The following is an 18,101-nucleotide window of genomic DNA, read 5'->3' as shown; positions in this document are numbered from 1 at the left end:
CATTTAAATTGTACGTCATGAAGATTTCATATGTGTATACATTGTGAAATATTTACCACATGCAATTTAATTAACACATCTATAGCCTCACGTAGTTACCCTTTTCCTTTTTGGGGTGAGAATGCTTAAGATCTACTCTCAGCAAGTTTCAAGTATACAATACAGTATTATTAACTATAGTCACCATGCTGTATGTTAGATCTTCAGAATTTATTCATCTTATAACTGAAAGCTTGTACCTTTTGACCAGCATCTCCCATCCCCCTGCCCCCACCCATAACCACCGTTCTACCTTCTGTTTCTATAGTTCAACTCTTCTCCTCAGCTGAATTTCCTCTCTTGCCTCTGTGCTCTTTGTTTTTTCCTAGCTGTACTCACTTTGCCTTGCAGTGCAGAGTTACTCATGAGCTTATTTAGAATATAAGCTCCATGAGGGCATGTGTCAATTCCTACTAGTGTTTGTATCCCTTATAACCTAACTGTGTGAGGTGTATGGATATCGTTGGGGAAATAAAGTCCAAGCAACACAGAATCCTCTCTACAAAGTGTAGAAAAGAAAGAAAGCAGTTTTATTATAGAATATGCGTATTCAGAGCACAACACTGCAGGTAATCTACAAAAAAGGCATTACGAAGACATAAAATTCTATCTTATTTATACAACCAAGCAGCCACAATCCAGTACATATATATACTCTCAAGATGAAAGATAACTGGTCCCCTATAAGAGGACCACACAGTGCCATTTGCTGTGCACCCTTTCATAGTTCACCCTGAATTCACCTGGCCATTGAAGAAGCCATTTGTTTTACCTCATTGCTTTTATCCAACTAATGTAGAGAATAATAAAACTTCTCTTATCTCTCTGACAAGCAAATGGTTACAGCTTGGAGAGGAGCATCAAGGTTAAACTTTCCTGTGATAGAGAGGAAGGAGAGCTATCTTCCTAGATGTTTACACTCCAGGGGGATGGCTCCCGGATTCTCAAAAAAAAAAAAAAAACCCAAAAACATTCTGGGTTGTAAAGCTGACAAGAAGCTTCTAAAGATATATATGTGTGTGTGTGTATATATATATATATATACACACACATATATATCTTTATATATATACACACATATGTGTATATATGTAGCTTCTATGTAAATATAGATTCTATGTAGATATATATTTATTTAAAATATAACATATTTTATATGTTATAATAAAATATAATTATAATATAACTCTGGTGGTCCAGTGGTTAAGACTCCATGCTTTCACTGCAGAGGGCATGGGTTCAATCCCTGGTTGGGGAACTAAGATCCCGCATGCTGTGTGGCGTGGCCAAAAATACATATAAAGCATACACACATACACATATCAAAAGGTCTTATAGCAACAGAGCAATTTCATTTAAAAAATTTAAAATTTGTATACATACACACATTCAATAAATATTTGTTGAAGTGACATTTATGAGTTAAGTTCAGATTAAGTCACTTCAATTCTTATTACATGGGGATGCCTATATATAAATTCTACCCAATCTATGCTCTGTTTATATAATTTCACTACTTTTTGGAAACAATCAATTATGTTAAATCATTTGGCCAAAAACACTGAATCTTTTAGCCATTAAATATTAATCTATTAATTAATACTGACAGTGAAAAATGCTGCATTTCGTAGTAATACAAAGCATTATACAGCAATACTATACTAAGTAAAAGGAAAAAAATTCATATTTTTTACTTCTTTAACTTTCATGTTATAGGCTTCATAGTATACAGTGAAACCACGCACAATAATGAGTTTTTAAAAAACTCTGTGTTTTAATGATATTGACCAGAGCTCTCCCCAAATCCAGAATTCCACCAAGCTTCTTTTGAATTATAATCTTTCTAGTGATCAAATACCAGGCCTCTGAAGAAGATAAGAAATAAATTCCTAAGCTATGTCACATAGTGAAAGGAATTTCTCTGTTAATTATTTTTTATTGACACCAGGAACCTAAGCACCCCAAGATAGTTCAGAAAAATTTAGAATTTGATTAACAAAAGGCAGGAGGTAGCAACTACTTTGGAATCAGAAAATAGCCTAGTAAATACACTGTTACAATAATCTAACCTCTCTTGTTTTCTAAAATTATGAAACATCTATGTGCAAAATATTACAGAATCCAGAGATATAACCATAGTAAAATCAAAATAGAAGATACTGCTACCACAGATCTAATTACCCAAAGGAAAACCCAACAGCACACAGTGGAGCTCTGCAGACAATGTTCTGATGAAGAAAAGAGCAAACAATACTTAAGGAGCTCTTTCCTTGAATAGACTGATACAAGACCATCTTAGCAATATCTCTGCCTAAATCCAACATTCAAAAAAGGCCAACTCTTCAGTAACGATTTTAGCAATTTTTACATTCTTGATATACTTTATCTACCTTTTACTAGTGCTTTTCACTGTCTAACCAGTGCTTGGTTTTACCACATTGTAAATCAAATATTTGTGAGACAGTCAACTGTAAAGGATTTTAAGTGGGAATAGCAGCTCATGTAGTATGTGTGGGTGCATTAATAAAGAAAGAGGCCTTATGAGTGGGCTGGGGCATCTGTAAATAAGTAGAAAACAATCAGCTTGAAAAGGGAGAGTTTAAAGGAGACTTTCTATACCACATGCGGTACAAAGTCAGATGCTCTTTGCCATGTCACTGGAATAGCGCTGAGGTCTTCAGCTGGAGAACTATGTGAAAAGAGGAAGAGAGGCTGGACGGTGGACAGCCAGGTGGCAGCAGACAGAGGTGAGAAATGAGTCTTTCTTGCTCCCCTTTGCTACCCACTAAATTTGTATTACATGTTGTACTAATCATACATCTACTGGGTTAACAGGCTTCGATTTTTAAATGCAAATGCATCCTGGTAGGAAAAAGTCTAACTCAGACCCTAGTCCCAATTATTTATTTAGAATAGATCGGTGCCTTCAGTCCAGAGACTGAACTCTGGGGACAGTGACAAGGAATATTTATTAATGAAATTTATTTCAATTTTCTTTAGCAAATATATGCAGGTCTTACCATGTGGTAGGTTCTGCTCTAACCATTTTACAAATATTAACAAGGGAACAGGACAAGGTGGGGTTGAAGGCATCCTGAGAAGAGAATGAGGGCAATGGGCACGTGGGTAGGAGGGGATGACAGGACAGCAGGAAAGAAAAGCAGGAAGAAGGCCAAGAAGGGAAATGTCTGGGTAAAAAACTGTAAGCTTTATAACTTTGCCTAAGGCCCTAGAGACAGTCAATCACAGAAAAATTTGTCACAAGTTCTTATCACTGTGGAAAATGGTACAAGGATAAATTCTAAAGTCCATGACCCTCAGCTTTCTTGATCCCAGTTTGGTTCAGTCACCTTAGTTCATACCAACCCCTCTACTTTGGCCCAGTATCTGACAGGTTCCACTGAAAATAGGAAGGACTTGGAAAATTTATGAGCAGTTAGCTATATATTGGCCCTTCAGAGCATCGTTACCTCTGTTTACTGTTCCAATTTCCAGTCCCCGGCAGGATGACTACCTCTGTAACACAGACAAGCTTTCCTGGTTTGACTGTCCTTGTGTCTATTCTTTAAGTACACGGCTGTCCCAACAGGATGTATCCTTATCTTCAACTGCTTTTAAGAAGCTTTCTGGACATGGGAGAGCACAGCATTGATGTCTCTGCCTTTGCCTGGAGCTCCATCTCATTAATTCAGGCTCCAGCACAGACAGCAGCACACCCATGATATTTTTCTTCTATGTGGATTACTCTGTATGGGTTTCTGCACAAGGAGAAACTCAATCAAGAGTGCTGAATGACTGGCTGAAAATAGTACACTGACCTCTCCATCAACAGGTAAAGCTGGAGCAGCAAGGGCACAAGTACAGGGGAGAGTGGTCAAGGCTGACACATAATCATGGGGAAAGTGAATTCACAAATATGCGGTACAAAATAGATTTAATTTATTGCTTTAGCTTAAAACTATCAAATATTTAGAAACAAATGCATTGTTCTACAATGTCATCATTCCAACATTTAAAAAATAATACTATATTTTTATAATTAATATATAAAATAATATGATTATATAATAATATAAAATAATATTTAGTAAGCTCAAGCATCATACAAATTGCTTGACTAAAAACGGCCAATTATTATCTGCCAAAAACATTCTTTTGAATATCTGAGTAGGATCTGAAGGGCAGAGATGCAGCTCTAGCCAATGTCCTACTCCTTCAGGAGCTGTCCCACCTCCTCTTGACCAAATGGCTACTTCCAGGCACCTTTTCACTGAGGGAGGGAAGGCCACTCACAGATGGATGTGGCCCAATTCTGCTGGGTCCCTGTCTGATGAGGGAGAGAGGCATTTCAACAGGTATTTCGTAGGAGATAGAATCTCAAATCAGAAATGCCGTTTGGTTACATACAAATAAAAACATACCCCTCATCCTGTATTTATTCTGTACTTATTACTTATATTGTTACTTCCAAAAAGTATTTGAAGCAGGGCACTTACCTCGTTTTGCTACAAAGTACAGTCATAACGTTGAATGTACTTCTCAAGTTACAAAAAAATAGAATAATTTTTCTCTATTTATTTGTCCACTATTAAACCTTAGTCATCTACTAACAAGAATATCAACTTCTGGAGACTCTAACTTAAAGAAATTTGATATTACCTTTAAAGATTGTCTCTTAGTCACATAATTCTCAGACTGGAGCAATTTCTCATAGTCTCCAAAAATCTAATGAAAAGAAAAGAAATATTAGAGTGTAAACCCAGCAGTGATTTCTCTGCATTAAGTTTGCTACTTCTCTTTGTTTTATTTTAGTTCTGTAAATTAGAAATTGAGTAGAAAATGAAGTAATTGAGTCCTCCCAATAAATCATTTTGAATAAAACATCTGTTAACTCATCTAATGAGCTACAGGATAACTCATTTTATGACATTTTAAAGACATTTTAAAGAAATCTGTTTATCTAGTCTTGCTGATAGCTATTAGTCTGTGAATAATTTGAGAAAAGATTAAATACACTTAGCAACTCATAAAGAATCAAACTGTCAAATTCATAGCATGAACGGGTAGAGGAATAGGGCTACTTCTGCCACATAATGGCCATGTTAATGCCAAGTGGCCTCTCTGGGGCACTTCCACTCTCCCCAGAAGCTAGGGGACGCTGGTGATTGGGGTCCGTTTCCTAATGTGATTGGTCGTCAATCACTGCCCAGTCCCTTTGGTTGAACACAGAGTGCCAGCGGCTGGCAAAGCTCAGTGTCAACCTCCCATCACACATAGACACACTCGGAGACCACTCAGGTGGGAGGAGCAAGCCTGGCAGAGAACTGAAGGCAAGAGAGCTCAGGGGCTGAGGAGGGTAGAAAAGGGTCCTGGTCCTCAGAGGAGCAAGTGCCAGGTGTGTGTGCGTGTGCATGATGAGGGGAAGCTGTGCACACTGAGGATAATTCCTGATAGAGAATTAAGAAAGTGAAAAGTAAAAACAAAATCATGTAGCTCACATTAAAGTCACAGTAATTATACTCTTTTACATAAAGGACTTGTTTATTCTAATTGTCATGGAACACAAGGAGGATTTTTCACTAAATCTGTCACACGAATGTCGTGGTAAATTTTAATTGTAACTATAAAATGCAAATACACGCAGATAAGGTATTGTTGACTCCCCAAGCTACCAGTTTCATTATTTTAGGTCATATATCATGTTCTCCAGCTTCAGGTTTACTGCTAAAGAAATATGAAACTCAAGAAGTATGAAATGTTTAGGGAGTATGAGTTCTCAGAGCTAATGTTCAGGTCAGTGTAGCAGGCTCAGCATCTGTGAAACTACTAAATTACACATGAAGTGACTATAGATACAGAGACAAATTTAGGTAAATAAGAGTCAAAGAGAATGAGTTTATGGTCTCTCAGATTATTGCTTATTATCCTTGAATGCAAACTGCACAACACATTTATCTCACTCATCCTATAGAAAAGATTAGTAGTTAACACTACAGGTTTTGTCATAAACTATCTTTGCCCTCTTTATTTTCATTTATTATAAATGTAACATCTAATGAGACTTTAACATTCCATCCAGCATCTATAGTTACTGAACAACTAAACTATAATAACAATTCATTTCCTAACTTCAAAAATACGTGATTTTCTTTTAATCTTGAAGCTTTTGGATATCTCTGGCAATAATCTTTTTCTCCCTTCATGTTTTACACTTTGATCAAAGTTCTCCAGTTGATCCCATGGGTATTCTCTTGATAATTTTAAGATATGAAAATCACTTTTGATTTCATGATTATATTGATAATTCTTAATCTCAAACCAAAGGAAGATCAGCAAACAACTTATGAATAAAAAATCCATAGTTTAATTTCTGTGACTTGGATGTATGAAGACATAGGATACTGATAGGGTATTTCATATCTTCCCAGAGTCATCTGTTTCCTTTTACATTTTTGTGTGGCTAACTAGAAAATTTTAATTTACATAGTGGGTTGCATTGTATTTCAATTGGACAGTACTGGTCTGAAGCAGCTAAACTAATACTGGAATAAACCTTATAAAGTTTTGCTTCTAGGTTTGTGCTACGTTTCACTTTAATTATGCTATTCCTATTGCTGATACACTTAGCAAAAGCAAAGCAGCTCTTGGATCGGTCTGTTCATTCAATATTCATTTAACACCACCAAATGTATGGCACTGAGTTAGGTATTAGGGATGTAAGTAATAATGATAAAAATTAATACATGGTACTATCCTAAAAACTTTAAATCTTGTCAAATTCCTACAGCAATCCTATGAAGCAGGTATTATTAATATCTTCATTTTTTGGTAAGTGCAGTAACTTGTCCGGGATCATACAATTAGTAAGAGGTGGAGCAGGATCCTGAAGCAAAGCAAGTGGATACTAAAGTCTATACTGTATTCTGAACCACTGTGTTTGACAGATAAGGTTCCTGCCTCCCAGGGAGCTTAAGAACCAGTCAGGAAGATATAAAGACACACCATAATAATACAACGTGGAAAACGTGTGAGAGAGAAGGAGAGAGGGAGAAAGGGAGGGAGAGAGGGAGGGAGAGGGGGAGAGAAAGAGAAAGAGACAGAGAGAGAGAGAGAGAGAGAGAGAGAGAGTGTGTGTGTGTGTGTGTGTGTGTGTGTGTGTGTGTGTTTGGGGGTGGGGGGATTACAGAAAGCTTCCTAGAAGAGTCACATTATGCAACCAGGCAGGACTCTGAGGGGCCTTCCCAGGAACATACCCTCCTGAGTCCCCCACTTCTTGTTTGTAAAAAAGCTTCAGCCTCGGGGCTTCCCTGGTGGCGCAGTGGTTGAGAGTCCGCCTGCCGATGCAGGGGACACGGGTCCGTGCCCCAGTCCGGGAGGATCCCACATGCCGTGGACCGGCTGGGCCCGTGAGCTATGGCCGCTGGGCCTGCGCGTCCGGAGCCTGTGCTCCGCAACGGGAGAGGCCACAACAGTGAGAGGCCCGCGTACCGCAAAAAAAAAAAAAAAAAAAAGCTTCAGCCTCCTAGGTCTTCCCCGAGTTTCAAAGGGCAAATTTAATCAGAGAAGTGAGAAAATGCAGAAACAAAGGAAAACAGCCAAGCAAGACAAAATAATAATAGTTTAGCCATAAAACAAAGTCAAGGATCTTTTGTTCCTCCTCAAGGTCTATAGATAATATCCTGAGCCATAGCCTTGAGTTGTTTTGCAAATACTGAAACCCTCACCAGGTGGAAGAAGTTAACTGCATACTGTCCACAGGCATGTAGACCTCATACTGGTTGGAACCAAAAGGTTGATGATGTTAACCCCTGAAATACCACCCTGTCACCTTACCACCAACCAGTCAGAAGACTGTCCATGAGCCAATGAGGCACCCTGCAACCCTCACCCCTTCCCTGAAAACCATTTGGGATTGAGGTCTTTTGAGCATTAGCCGCCCCACATTCCTTGCTCGGCCTTGCAATAAATGTTGAATTTTCCTTCATCACAACCCGGTGTCAGTAGACTGGCTTTGCTGCATGTCGGGTGAGTTTGGTTCAGTAACAATTATAGCTAATTATCAAAAGGTTGAGATGGATTCACCCTTAGAGAAGGGAGTTGGAAGACATATATGTATTTTGGTATTTCTACTAGTAAGTAAAACTAGTTATCAAACCAAGTAAAATATTTATATTAGTAAGATGGGGTGCTCTTCCATTTGGAGTTTCCTACTGCCTCTTAAGGGCAACATGGATGCTCTTAAGTCAAGATCAAAGTGAGCAGGTACTAGTTGTTTCCTGGAGCTCCAGAGCACAACAGGAAGAGATGTGAAAAACAAGAAAGCCCTGATCTCCTGCCATCCTCTATTTTCCATAGTTTCTTGATGACCTGACTTCTAGGTAATAAACCAATCGGGTGTATGGTTGGTTTCAACTGTGTATCATAAATAGGAGTAAGTGCTAACAGATCTAAGAAGGAGAGAGAGAGAGGAAGAGAGAATGAGGTAAATACATAAAAATGACTTCTACTTACAGTGTCATAATTTTGTTCTAAGAAGTCTGCTACCAGCACTTTATGTCTGGTCAGTAAATCCTAGAAAAAGAAAAGTCAAGTGAAACAAAATTATTATAGGTAACAAATTTTATAAATCTTTTTCTTCTAAGATTTTCCAAGTCCATTAATTTGAAACATAAAAGTTTCAGAATATTTTCATTTACATCATTAAATTACTTCCATTCTTAGTTTAAGATGTGAAATACAATTTGTTTCATGCTAAAAATAGCAGAGTGCTTTAAATTCATACCATAGAAATAATTCAACTAGTGAAACAAATGTCACCTAACAGACAAGTGTACAGTATATTTCTTCAAGCCATAACTCTACATTGTGAAAATGATATAATAAATATTCAAATAAAGTCTATGACTATCTTTTTAAAATGTCATTAATAACCATTTATTAAAAAAAGAACTCTGAATGTACTAAAACCATATCTCACAAGTTAACAGATTTTCAATGATTAATCTTTAATTTTTCTTAACCACTTTTGAAACGTAAGTGCCTAGGATGCTGGGAAGCACAAGAATGACATTTAACAGGGCCATCTCAGCATCATCCTGCTCTTGGGTTAATGGGCTGGGAAGTGTTGTTCAGTTACTAAGTAGCACAATGCACCCTTTCAAAGTTGAAGACAAGTAGCCTGATCTAACTACAGACATAACTCTCGGAAAATTGAACAAAAGCATAAAGGAATGTTTCACTGAAAATTCACACCTAAATTATATCCTTAATTCACCTTAATGTTGGAAGAAAACAAGCGTCAGCTAATCCGTTTAACATGCTTAAGGGCTAAATACCCTGTCTAGGTACTATGCAGAATTTAATTAAAAACCTAACAAGAATTTTCAAGTTTTCAAAAATAAATTCTTATACTTTAATACATATTTAATTAAAGCTTCTTAAAAGCATATACAAGATACACAACATAACCTCACAGAGAAAAAGAAGGCAGCAGCAATGGTAAAACTCACTTATTTCTATTTCAATAAAAAGTTAAATATTTAAAGCACTTTGCACTACAATTTTCTTTTTTTTCAGTTTTATTTTTATTTTTTTAAATTTTTATTGCAGTATAATTGATTTACAATGTTCTGTTAGTCTCTGCTGTACAACAAAGCGAATCAGTTATACATATACATATATCCACTCTTTTTTAGATTCTTTTCCCATATAGGTCATTACAGATTATTTGAATAGAGTTCCCTGTGCTATACAGTAGGTCCTCATTAGTTTGCACTACAATTTTCAAGTTCAAAAATAATGAGACTGGCTATTAATTTCATTTCATATTACCTTTCATCACAACTTGATTGACCATTGGGGCTATCAGTGGAGAAATGTACTTTTTTCCTCAGGGGAACATGTAATACTGTTCTGGAATCACAATTTTAAAATGGGAAAATCCTCTAAGGAATTCATTCCTGGTCCATCCCAGGTCAAAATTCAAACCAGTTCCTATGTCAGGGGACACCTCAGAGAGTAAGGTAGTTCCACAGCATCCCTAATCTTTTTCTAAGTGGATATTCGGGATGCCTAGTTTTCAGATACTCTCTTCCCCAATCTCCTGAGCAGTATCAGTGATTTTCTAAGCTGACCCAGGTTAGAAAGTTCTCTCCATGGGCTGCAGCAGACACTGTGGATGGCTGCACCCATGGGGTTCTGCATCTATTATGACAGTCATCAGCCTCAGGTATGAGGACCATGATCTCCCATGGCCTCAGGCCCTGCACATACCCTGATGGTGGCAACAGAAAGAGTACTTTGCAGATGAGTGCTGCTTGGAAAGGTTTTCCATTCACTATACATTAGTGTTACACCAAAGAAAGAGGAATAAGGAGGGGGTTCTGTTAGTAGCAGCTCCTTCAAATTCTAAGGGAAAAAAATAACTTTAAAATCCAATAATAGAAAATATAATATGGTAGGGTAGAATTCCTCCAGCACACGTGTATGATGGATACAGCCAATAAGTGATTCGTGCACATACACTCTTATACTTGAGTGTGTATACATTATATATACATAGATATACCCTCCAATTTATATACATAATAAATGTATGCACAAAACTGGAGGGATTATACAATATATATATACACACATATATAACATAATACATGTATATAAACATAATACATAGACAAATACAGATGTTGCATTATTATAGATCAAATAACTGAGTGGGAGAAAAATTTCTAAGATCCCACCCCAAAATGAAAAAGCAGAAAATTGCCAAGAAAAATAAAGTTCAAATTTTAAAGAATTCAAAGTTAAAAAAAAGTATTTGAAATAGTGTACTCTTTCATCCCACCTCCTAACAATTGTTTTGACAGGGCTAGGTTCTGCATAGTCTAAGTATAATGCTAAAAAAATGTTGATATTGACATTTTAGTGAATTCTTCACAGCTTGGGAGAACTCAGGGTGCAATGACAGAGGCAGACATGCAATGGCAGGGACACGATACTACATCAGCCAGCAGCAGCTGCATTTATTGAGTTTTTACTACGTGCTGGAGAGTGTGCCGAGCACCTTACATACGTTATTTCTAATCTTCACAACTCTGCAAAAACAGAGATTATTTTCCTCATCTCACAGATGAAGGACATATAGCAAGTCAGGTGCAGAGAGAGATGGAATTCATACCACTTCTTATCATGTTGATTCTTAGAGGGAGAGGTGAAAGAGATTGTGGTTGTAAGGAATCTTTTTTGGGAAAGGACAATTTGTAGACAATACCATGACAAAAACATAAGCCAACAATGTGAAAACACCAATGACTAACTGGGCAGTAGTCATCTTGCAGTTCAAAACAAAAAAGGTTAAGCCTAAGAAGTTAAAAACAAAAGCCCAAACCAACCAGCCAACCAAGTAAACAAATCCCCTTGAAACCAGCTACTTAAAAAAAAGTGACTTATGGTCATTACATTATATTAACCAGAGCATTTTGGTAAAATATAGATAATAGGCATTTTCAATATCAGTAGCATACTAGGAAAGTTTTTAAGGTTATTTAGATTTTCAAGGACTTAAGTTCAACGGAAAATATGCTCATGTACAAATCACCATAGTTTATTTTTGTGATTCAATATTGTGCTGAAAATTAAACTGAGCTGAACATATGATGCAAGACACTATTATCAAGTATAGTTTATTCTATTAAATATTGAAAAATCTTTGGGGAAATTTTCAAAAATAAATGCTCAGTTGAATTTGATCTTCCCCCTCCATTGAGTTGTTCTATGTTTACAGTTATTTGTGAAGTCTTATTTAAGGATTTTTAAAAAAGGAACTAACTTGCTTCCATGACAGCAAAGAGTCATCAGATTTGAAAAGGAAAAAAATGGCACTACAGTAGCTACTAATAGAGAACATCTCCTCAGTTGTTTAGGAACAGATATTTGCTAGAAAGAAATGGAACCATCCTTTGTGTTAAATGTCCTTCTTCCTATCTGATGCACCAAGGCCCCTCCTACCATGTGTTCTAGATATACTCTTGGGGGCTTCATCTGTAGCCACTGTACAACTGTTGTTTTGCCAGGTGAGACTTGTCGCCTATGAAACAGAGAAGGCTCCTGCGGTTTCTCAATACCCTGAGCACAAGTCCATGTTTCTTGCCCTCGCTGCTCCTCTTCTCTCCACCCACCGCCAACTCTCCTTAGAGTCTGTCCCCTGTCCTTTCCTCCTCTTTTCCTTCCTTCCCTCACTCTTTGCTCTTCTCACTGGTTTTCTTCTTCCTTACTCTGTGTCTTTGTCTTCTTCATAAGCCCCTATGAGCTTATGACAAGCATTTTGAGTTGCCTTTTCCACAGTGTGACAGACGGGTCTAATTGCATTCTACTTACTGAATCCTCTTATGATCCACATCATACACAGTTGGCTATGCTCTGACCTAAGGAATACAACTTTCTGCTTTTAAAAGTTAAACTGCCTCTTAGAGCCAAATAACTAAATGCTGAAGTTAAATAACCCAGCTGATTCAGAAAAAATTACCTTAAAAGTAGCAAAGGCGTCTGAAGCAATATCAAATGTTGACAACTCCACATACTTAAAGAAATCTCTGAATTGATTAGAAAAGAGGATGATTTTCGCAAGCGGTTCATGTCGAATACATTCTCTCAGCATAATCCCACAACGTAAGGCGATCTGTGGGGTTTCATATCTAAAGCATAAACGAAAGAGAAACAGAGAACTATGTTGTTTTATTAACAAAATAATATTAATGGTATCAAAAGGACCATTTCAATACTACTGTTAATGGAAGCATAGATACCATTTGTCACAGTTCATTCAAACACCATTCTTTCAATACCCACTAAATATCCACAATGTGCCTGGCACTATTCCAGATGTTGGGGACAGAATAGTAAGCAGACAAGGTCACTGCCTTCCTAGCATTCACAGTTTAGTGCAAATGTTTCTGGTGGGGGAGGAGACAGACTATAAACAATGAAAAGATAATTTCATATACTTCAGTGCTGTGAAACTGAAGACAATAAAATAGGTATACTATAGAGTATACTTAATTTGCTTTACTTTAGACTGAGTGGTCAGGGAAGAGGCAAAGCATTCAGGCAAAGGGAACTAACTGCAAAGGCTCCAAGGAAAGAACCAGCAGCTTTGTAAACCAAGGTAAGGAGTTTCATTTTTAAGTGTGATAGGAAGCCTTTGGATAGTTTAAAGAAAGCAATTAACACAGTCTGTCATATGCTTTAAAAAAGATCACTCTGGCTACCTGTGGAGAATCTTGTAAAACAGGGAAGAATGAGCTGGGGAGCTAGAGTGGAAGCAGGGAGACTAGCTATTAGGAGGAACAAAAGCCCAGCTAGAGATGATGGGGACTTGGATTGGGGTAGAATAGTAGTAGAATAGAGGACTGTGGGTAGGTCATGCATATTATTCAGGGGAAGAGTCAACAAAACTTGTACATGTTGTAGTTGGGGTAGGGTGAGGAATAAATTTGGGGTGAGGGAAATTGAGGATTCAAGAATAATAAAATAATATTTACATGAAATTCAGAATCAAGAATAAAATCTCTTTCCCACAATTTAGGAAACAGGCTACTTTGTAACATCAAATTTATAAATACAGTAGGGAAAATAGCAAAGAAAGGTATTTGAGAGAATTCATTAAACCAGTGTGGTATTTATCCATTTTTCCCCCATTTTTATGTGGAATAATATTCACAAATATCATCTGAATATTCCCTGAAAAACTCATATTGACATTAAATGTTAATATATTCAGATAGGCACTATTCTTTGCAGAATATTAAAAAATGCCAATTTATAGTGTTAGCAATTTCTCTTATCAGAAGAATTTGAAAATCAGCTTATTGGCATGCATGGAAGAGTTATAAGGTGGGTTTTTATTAAAGATGTTATAAAGATGGGTACGTTTTCTGAAATGTGAAGGAGAAAAACACTATCATTTATTAATAGAGTACTTAGGAGAATATAAAATGAAGACTGTTGACCTAGAGAAAGAACCTAAGGGGCAGACAATTAAAATCCAGACTTATTAGTAAGATATTTATGGACTTTCATAATTTTGCTTTAAACTTAACTTTTCAATTTCATCTCTCATCACATTCCTTAATTCCTTGGGGTATGCCATTCTCTCAACCTAGAATGCCCTTCTCCTTAAGTTTCCATCTCTAAGATTCTCTCTCGTCTTTCAAGACTTAGTTCAAATGCCACCTCCTCCTTGAAGTGTTTCCAATCACCTACCATTCAGAATCACTCTCCCCTTCCTTCATACTCCTACAACAGCTTGTCTGTAATTCTACTTCAGCACTTTTCTCATTCTACACTATAGTACATTGCAATTAATTGTTATAAATCTGTTTTCTTTACCTCATTACAAACAACTTAATTGCTAAGGATATGTTTTACTTATCCTGTTACCTTCTCCTCTCCTCCATATGGTGCCTATGTCTTATTTACTGTTACCTTCCCCCATCCCTACCCCAGTCTCCGAAGAGTGCCTAGGATAATGCTTTTCACAAAGGCATATAATGAATTTAATAAACTTCAAACTCTGATTAAAATTCTTAATACTAGAGGACTCTAATGAGACACAAACTTTGGCTTAGAGAAAAAGCTGTATGATCTCTAGCCAATGTTTTCTCATTTCTTAATTCAATTGTCAAACTGAAACTATCTATAAAAAAGGTTTCTACTCCAACTTTTGTGTATAATTAGTTCTCTTTTTTCTTTCATTTGGTGAAGTTTATTGGAACCATCTGTGATGCACTGACTATTCTTGAGAACCAAGAGAATATTTTAAAAGATGCTACTCTAGGTCAGAACACTTGTCATCCCATCCTAGTAGTTTGTGCCCAAGAGTGGAACTGTCATTTCTCTGAGATGACAACTTCTTAAAGTTAGGAATATATTGGGATATATAAGGAAAGTCCTAATTTTCCTCAGTACCTTTAAGGAATTTATAATTCACATACATCATTTCAACCTGACTACCCTCTAGGATATTGACTTTTGATAGTTTATTGCCTACTATATAAAGAAGTGCTCCATAAGTTAAGCCTACCTTAAGTTTCAAATTCCAAGAACAATTAATATACTTAGGTTTGGTAAAGAATCAATATTTGGGCTTCCCTGGTGGCGCAGTGGTTGAGAGTCCGCCTGCCGATGCAGGGGACACGGGTTCGTGCCCTGGTCCGGGAAGATCCCACGTGCCGCGGAGCGGCTGGGCCCGTGAGCCATGGCCGCTGAGCCTGCGCGTCCGGAGGCTGTGCTCCGCAACGGGAGAGGCCACAACAGTGAGAGGCCCGTGTACCGCAAAAAAAAAAAAAAAAAAAAAAGAATCAATATTTACCTCATCTATTTTATTCTACTTGTGGATAAGTGTCTCAAGGACAAAAGACCACGACAAATCACTATGTTCTCCATAACAATTAACTTAATGGCAGGTTGCTGATAAAGGTTAATCCAATGAATGTTGAATCACTATTTTATAGAATTGCATCATATCTTCCTACTGATTTGCAGTTTGGATCATATAGTCCAGACTATATAATTAACTGTGTCATTGTGCAGAATGCACACTACTTTTATGCATGCTTATTCAAATAATAACAGTGTGTAAGATCTGTTTCAAATTTAATAAAAGCCAAAGTGTAAGAGAAATGATCTCATCTAGCAGTGAGCTACAGTAAACATTACACAAAAAATGGTTAGAAGAAAGATCTTGTGCAAGAATATCTCAATTTAAGAACACAGATTATATTATGTAAGGAGAAAAATGACTTTTGTTGTTACTGATGGAAGAAACAACGTCAGCCAGCACTAGGAAAAGTTTTGTAAAATGCCATTCAGCAAACACTTGGCCTCCTCAATATAATCAAGAAGTTTTGCTTCTAACCTAGAAACATTTGCTTACTTTAAAAATAGTGAGCTAACTCTGTCCACTGAAAAGGTCTAGAAGCAGTAACAATCCAATGTCAATGAGCATCCCTAGCATCCAGATTATAGTCCCTAAGAACCATTTCTAACTAAAACGAGAAAGAGTCCTTGGTAGAGATGGCTAATTCCAGGTCTGTATTAGAAAATGTACAAGATGGGCCAGAAAGCAAGGAAACTCTCACAAACTAATGGGAGTGATATCAAAAGGACATAGGTCAACTTGAAGAGGCCACAGACAGATAATCAAGCATCAAAAAAAGTTTTTAGGGGCTTCCCTGGTGATGCAGTGGTTGAGAGTCCACCTGCCGATGCAGGGGACACGGGTTCTTGCCCCGGTCCGGGAAGATTCCACATGCCGCGGAGCGGCTGGGCCCGTGAGCCATGGCCGCTGAGCCTGCGCGTCCGGAGCCTGTGCTCCGCAACGGGAGAGGCCACAACAGCGAGAGGCCCGCGTACCGCAAAAAAAAAAAATTTTTTTAAGTACGACTATATAAGATGTATGAAAAAACACTAAGTCCACTAGTTCATAATGATACTACAGGGATACAGGGGTGAGGAGGAGGAGGAGAGAAGAAGAGAGGAACAAGGGGGAGAGGGAGAAAGACAGGGGGAAAGAGAGAGATAAATAAATGGACACCAATGGAAGTTCCTAGGTTAACAATTTAATACTTTCTAAACTGATAATTGAAGGGAAAGAATTAGGCATTTATTCTTCCTCTCCAGTATGGACTGTACTTCAGACTAGTTAAATTGTGGTGGAAGAGGGAAAGTTATTCTCTATAAAACTAGTCCAGTCAATAAATACATAAGGAATAATAAAGTTAGAAAATCACCTTTTTGTAACCCCTAAGGAAATGACGGAATCAGGCAATGTTCATCAGTGGATGATAAAACAATTAAGTGTAGTTGATGGGGAACTTTATAATGGATTAGGCTGCCACCATCTGAACTCATTGCTCAGTCTTAGCATTACTAAATGTATGTCTCCTGATGTGATGAAACACAAACTACACAGCACCACTTACAAAATATGACTGCCATAATAAAACTGAATCTGAATCTAATCAAGCCTTTAAATATAACCTCCAGTGAAGCAATCTGACAAACCTAGAATAAAGGAAATTATGTAGGATAACTGATTCAGTTTTTCAACAAGTCAATGGCATAAACATGGGAGAAGGTGCTGTTTTAAATGAAAAGGGACTTAAAAAAGACTTAAGTGACATTATAAGCAAATACAATAAGTGGACCTTATTAGAATTCTTGTTTGAACAAACCAACTAAAATTTGGGGGGGCAATCAAGGAAATTTGAGTATGGACTGGGTATTAGTTATTAATGAATTATTATTAATTTTTAAGTGCAAAATTACATTGTAGTTATGTAAAAATTCTTATTTTTGAGATGCGTATTGATGTGTTTAGGGTTGATATGATGATATTACATGAGATTTGAGATTTGCTTTAAAATACTCCAGTCAAAGAAAAAAAAAAAGAAAAAACAAGGGAAGAGGTGTTGGGAAGACAGATGAAATTAACACAGCAAAACACTGACGGTTGTTAAGGCTAGGAGATGAGTACATGGGATTTCTTTGCACTGTCTTGTTTTGTATATGGTTGAAAATTTTTGCAATAAAATTTTTACAAATAAGATTATTAGGAGAAATTTATTATTTTAATATTGGACTTCTGGAAAATCTTCCACGGGCAATGGTTCTTTACGGATCACTGAGAGCAGTTTAATGACCTCACTCTCAAGTTCTCTCAGTACCCTGAGATGTCATTTGCGTGGGCCAGGAGAAAAGTTCGTTTGAAGTGAGAAAGTCCTTTTTAATGATCTTTTCATAAAATTTGGGTTCCAAATCCTTTTACTGTGTTTTGTATCCCATATCCAAATGATTCTCCTTGATGGACAAGAATCAATTTCTTTCTGTCTTACATTCTTTATGGTTAGACTTAGGTCCAGTATAGCATGTTACTATCATATCCCTAAATGACATCATTTCTTTTATGATTTCTGTCTTTTTTTCTTTTTTATTATTATTTTTATTGGAGTATAGTTGATTTACAGTGTTGTTAGTTTCTGTGGTACAGCAAAGTGAATCAG

The 18,101-nt window shown here is 37.0% G+C and overlaps 1 protein-coding gene across 4 annotated transcripts in view; it reads right to left on the bottom strand.

The window, feature by feature from the left end:
• The window catches only part of CAB39L (calcium binding protein 39 like), a 100,447-nt gene that overhangs the window by 12,215 nt on the left and 70,131 nt on the right, over positions 1–18,101 (bottom strand). For all 4 annotated transcript variants that reach the window (XM_030882319.2, XM_030882323.2, XM_030882320.2 and 1 more), the window contains 3 exons: positions 12,566–12,734; positions 8,551–8,610; positions 4,699–4,764 (listed from right to left, as the gene is read on the bottom strand). In XM_030882319.2, the coding sequence (XP_030738179.1) occupies positions 4,699–4,764; positions 8,551–8,610; positions 12,566–12,734 (295 nt within the window). The remainder of the gene's footprint in view (positions 1–4,698; positions 4,765–8,550; positions 8,611–12,565; positions 12,735–18,101) is intronic.

The sequence above is a fragment of the Globicephala melas genome, chromosome 18 (assembly GCF_963455315.2).
Source record: "Globicephala melas chromosome 18, mGloMel1.2, whole genome shotgun sequence".
Taxonomy (NCBI): domain Eukaryota; kingdom Metazoa; phylum Chordata; class Mammalia; order Artiodactyla; family Delphinidae; genus Globicephala; species Globicephala melas.
Note: the sequence above shows the minus strand (reverse complement) of the source record. Positions and strands in the feature narration are given on the sequence as shown.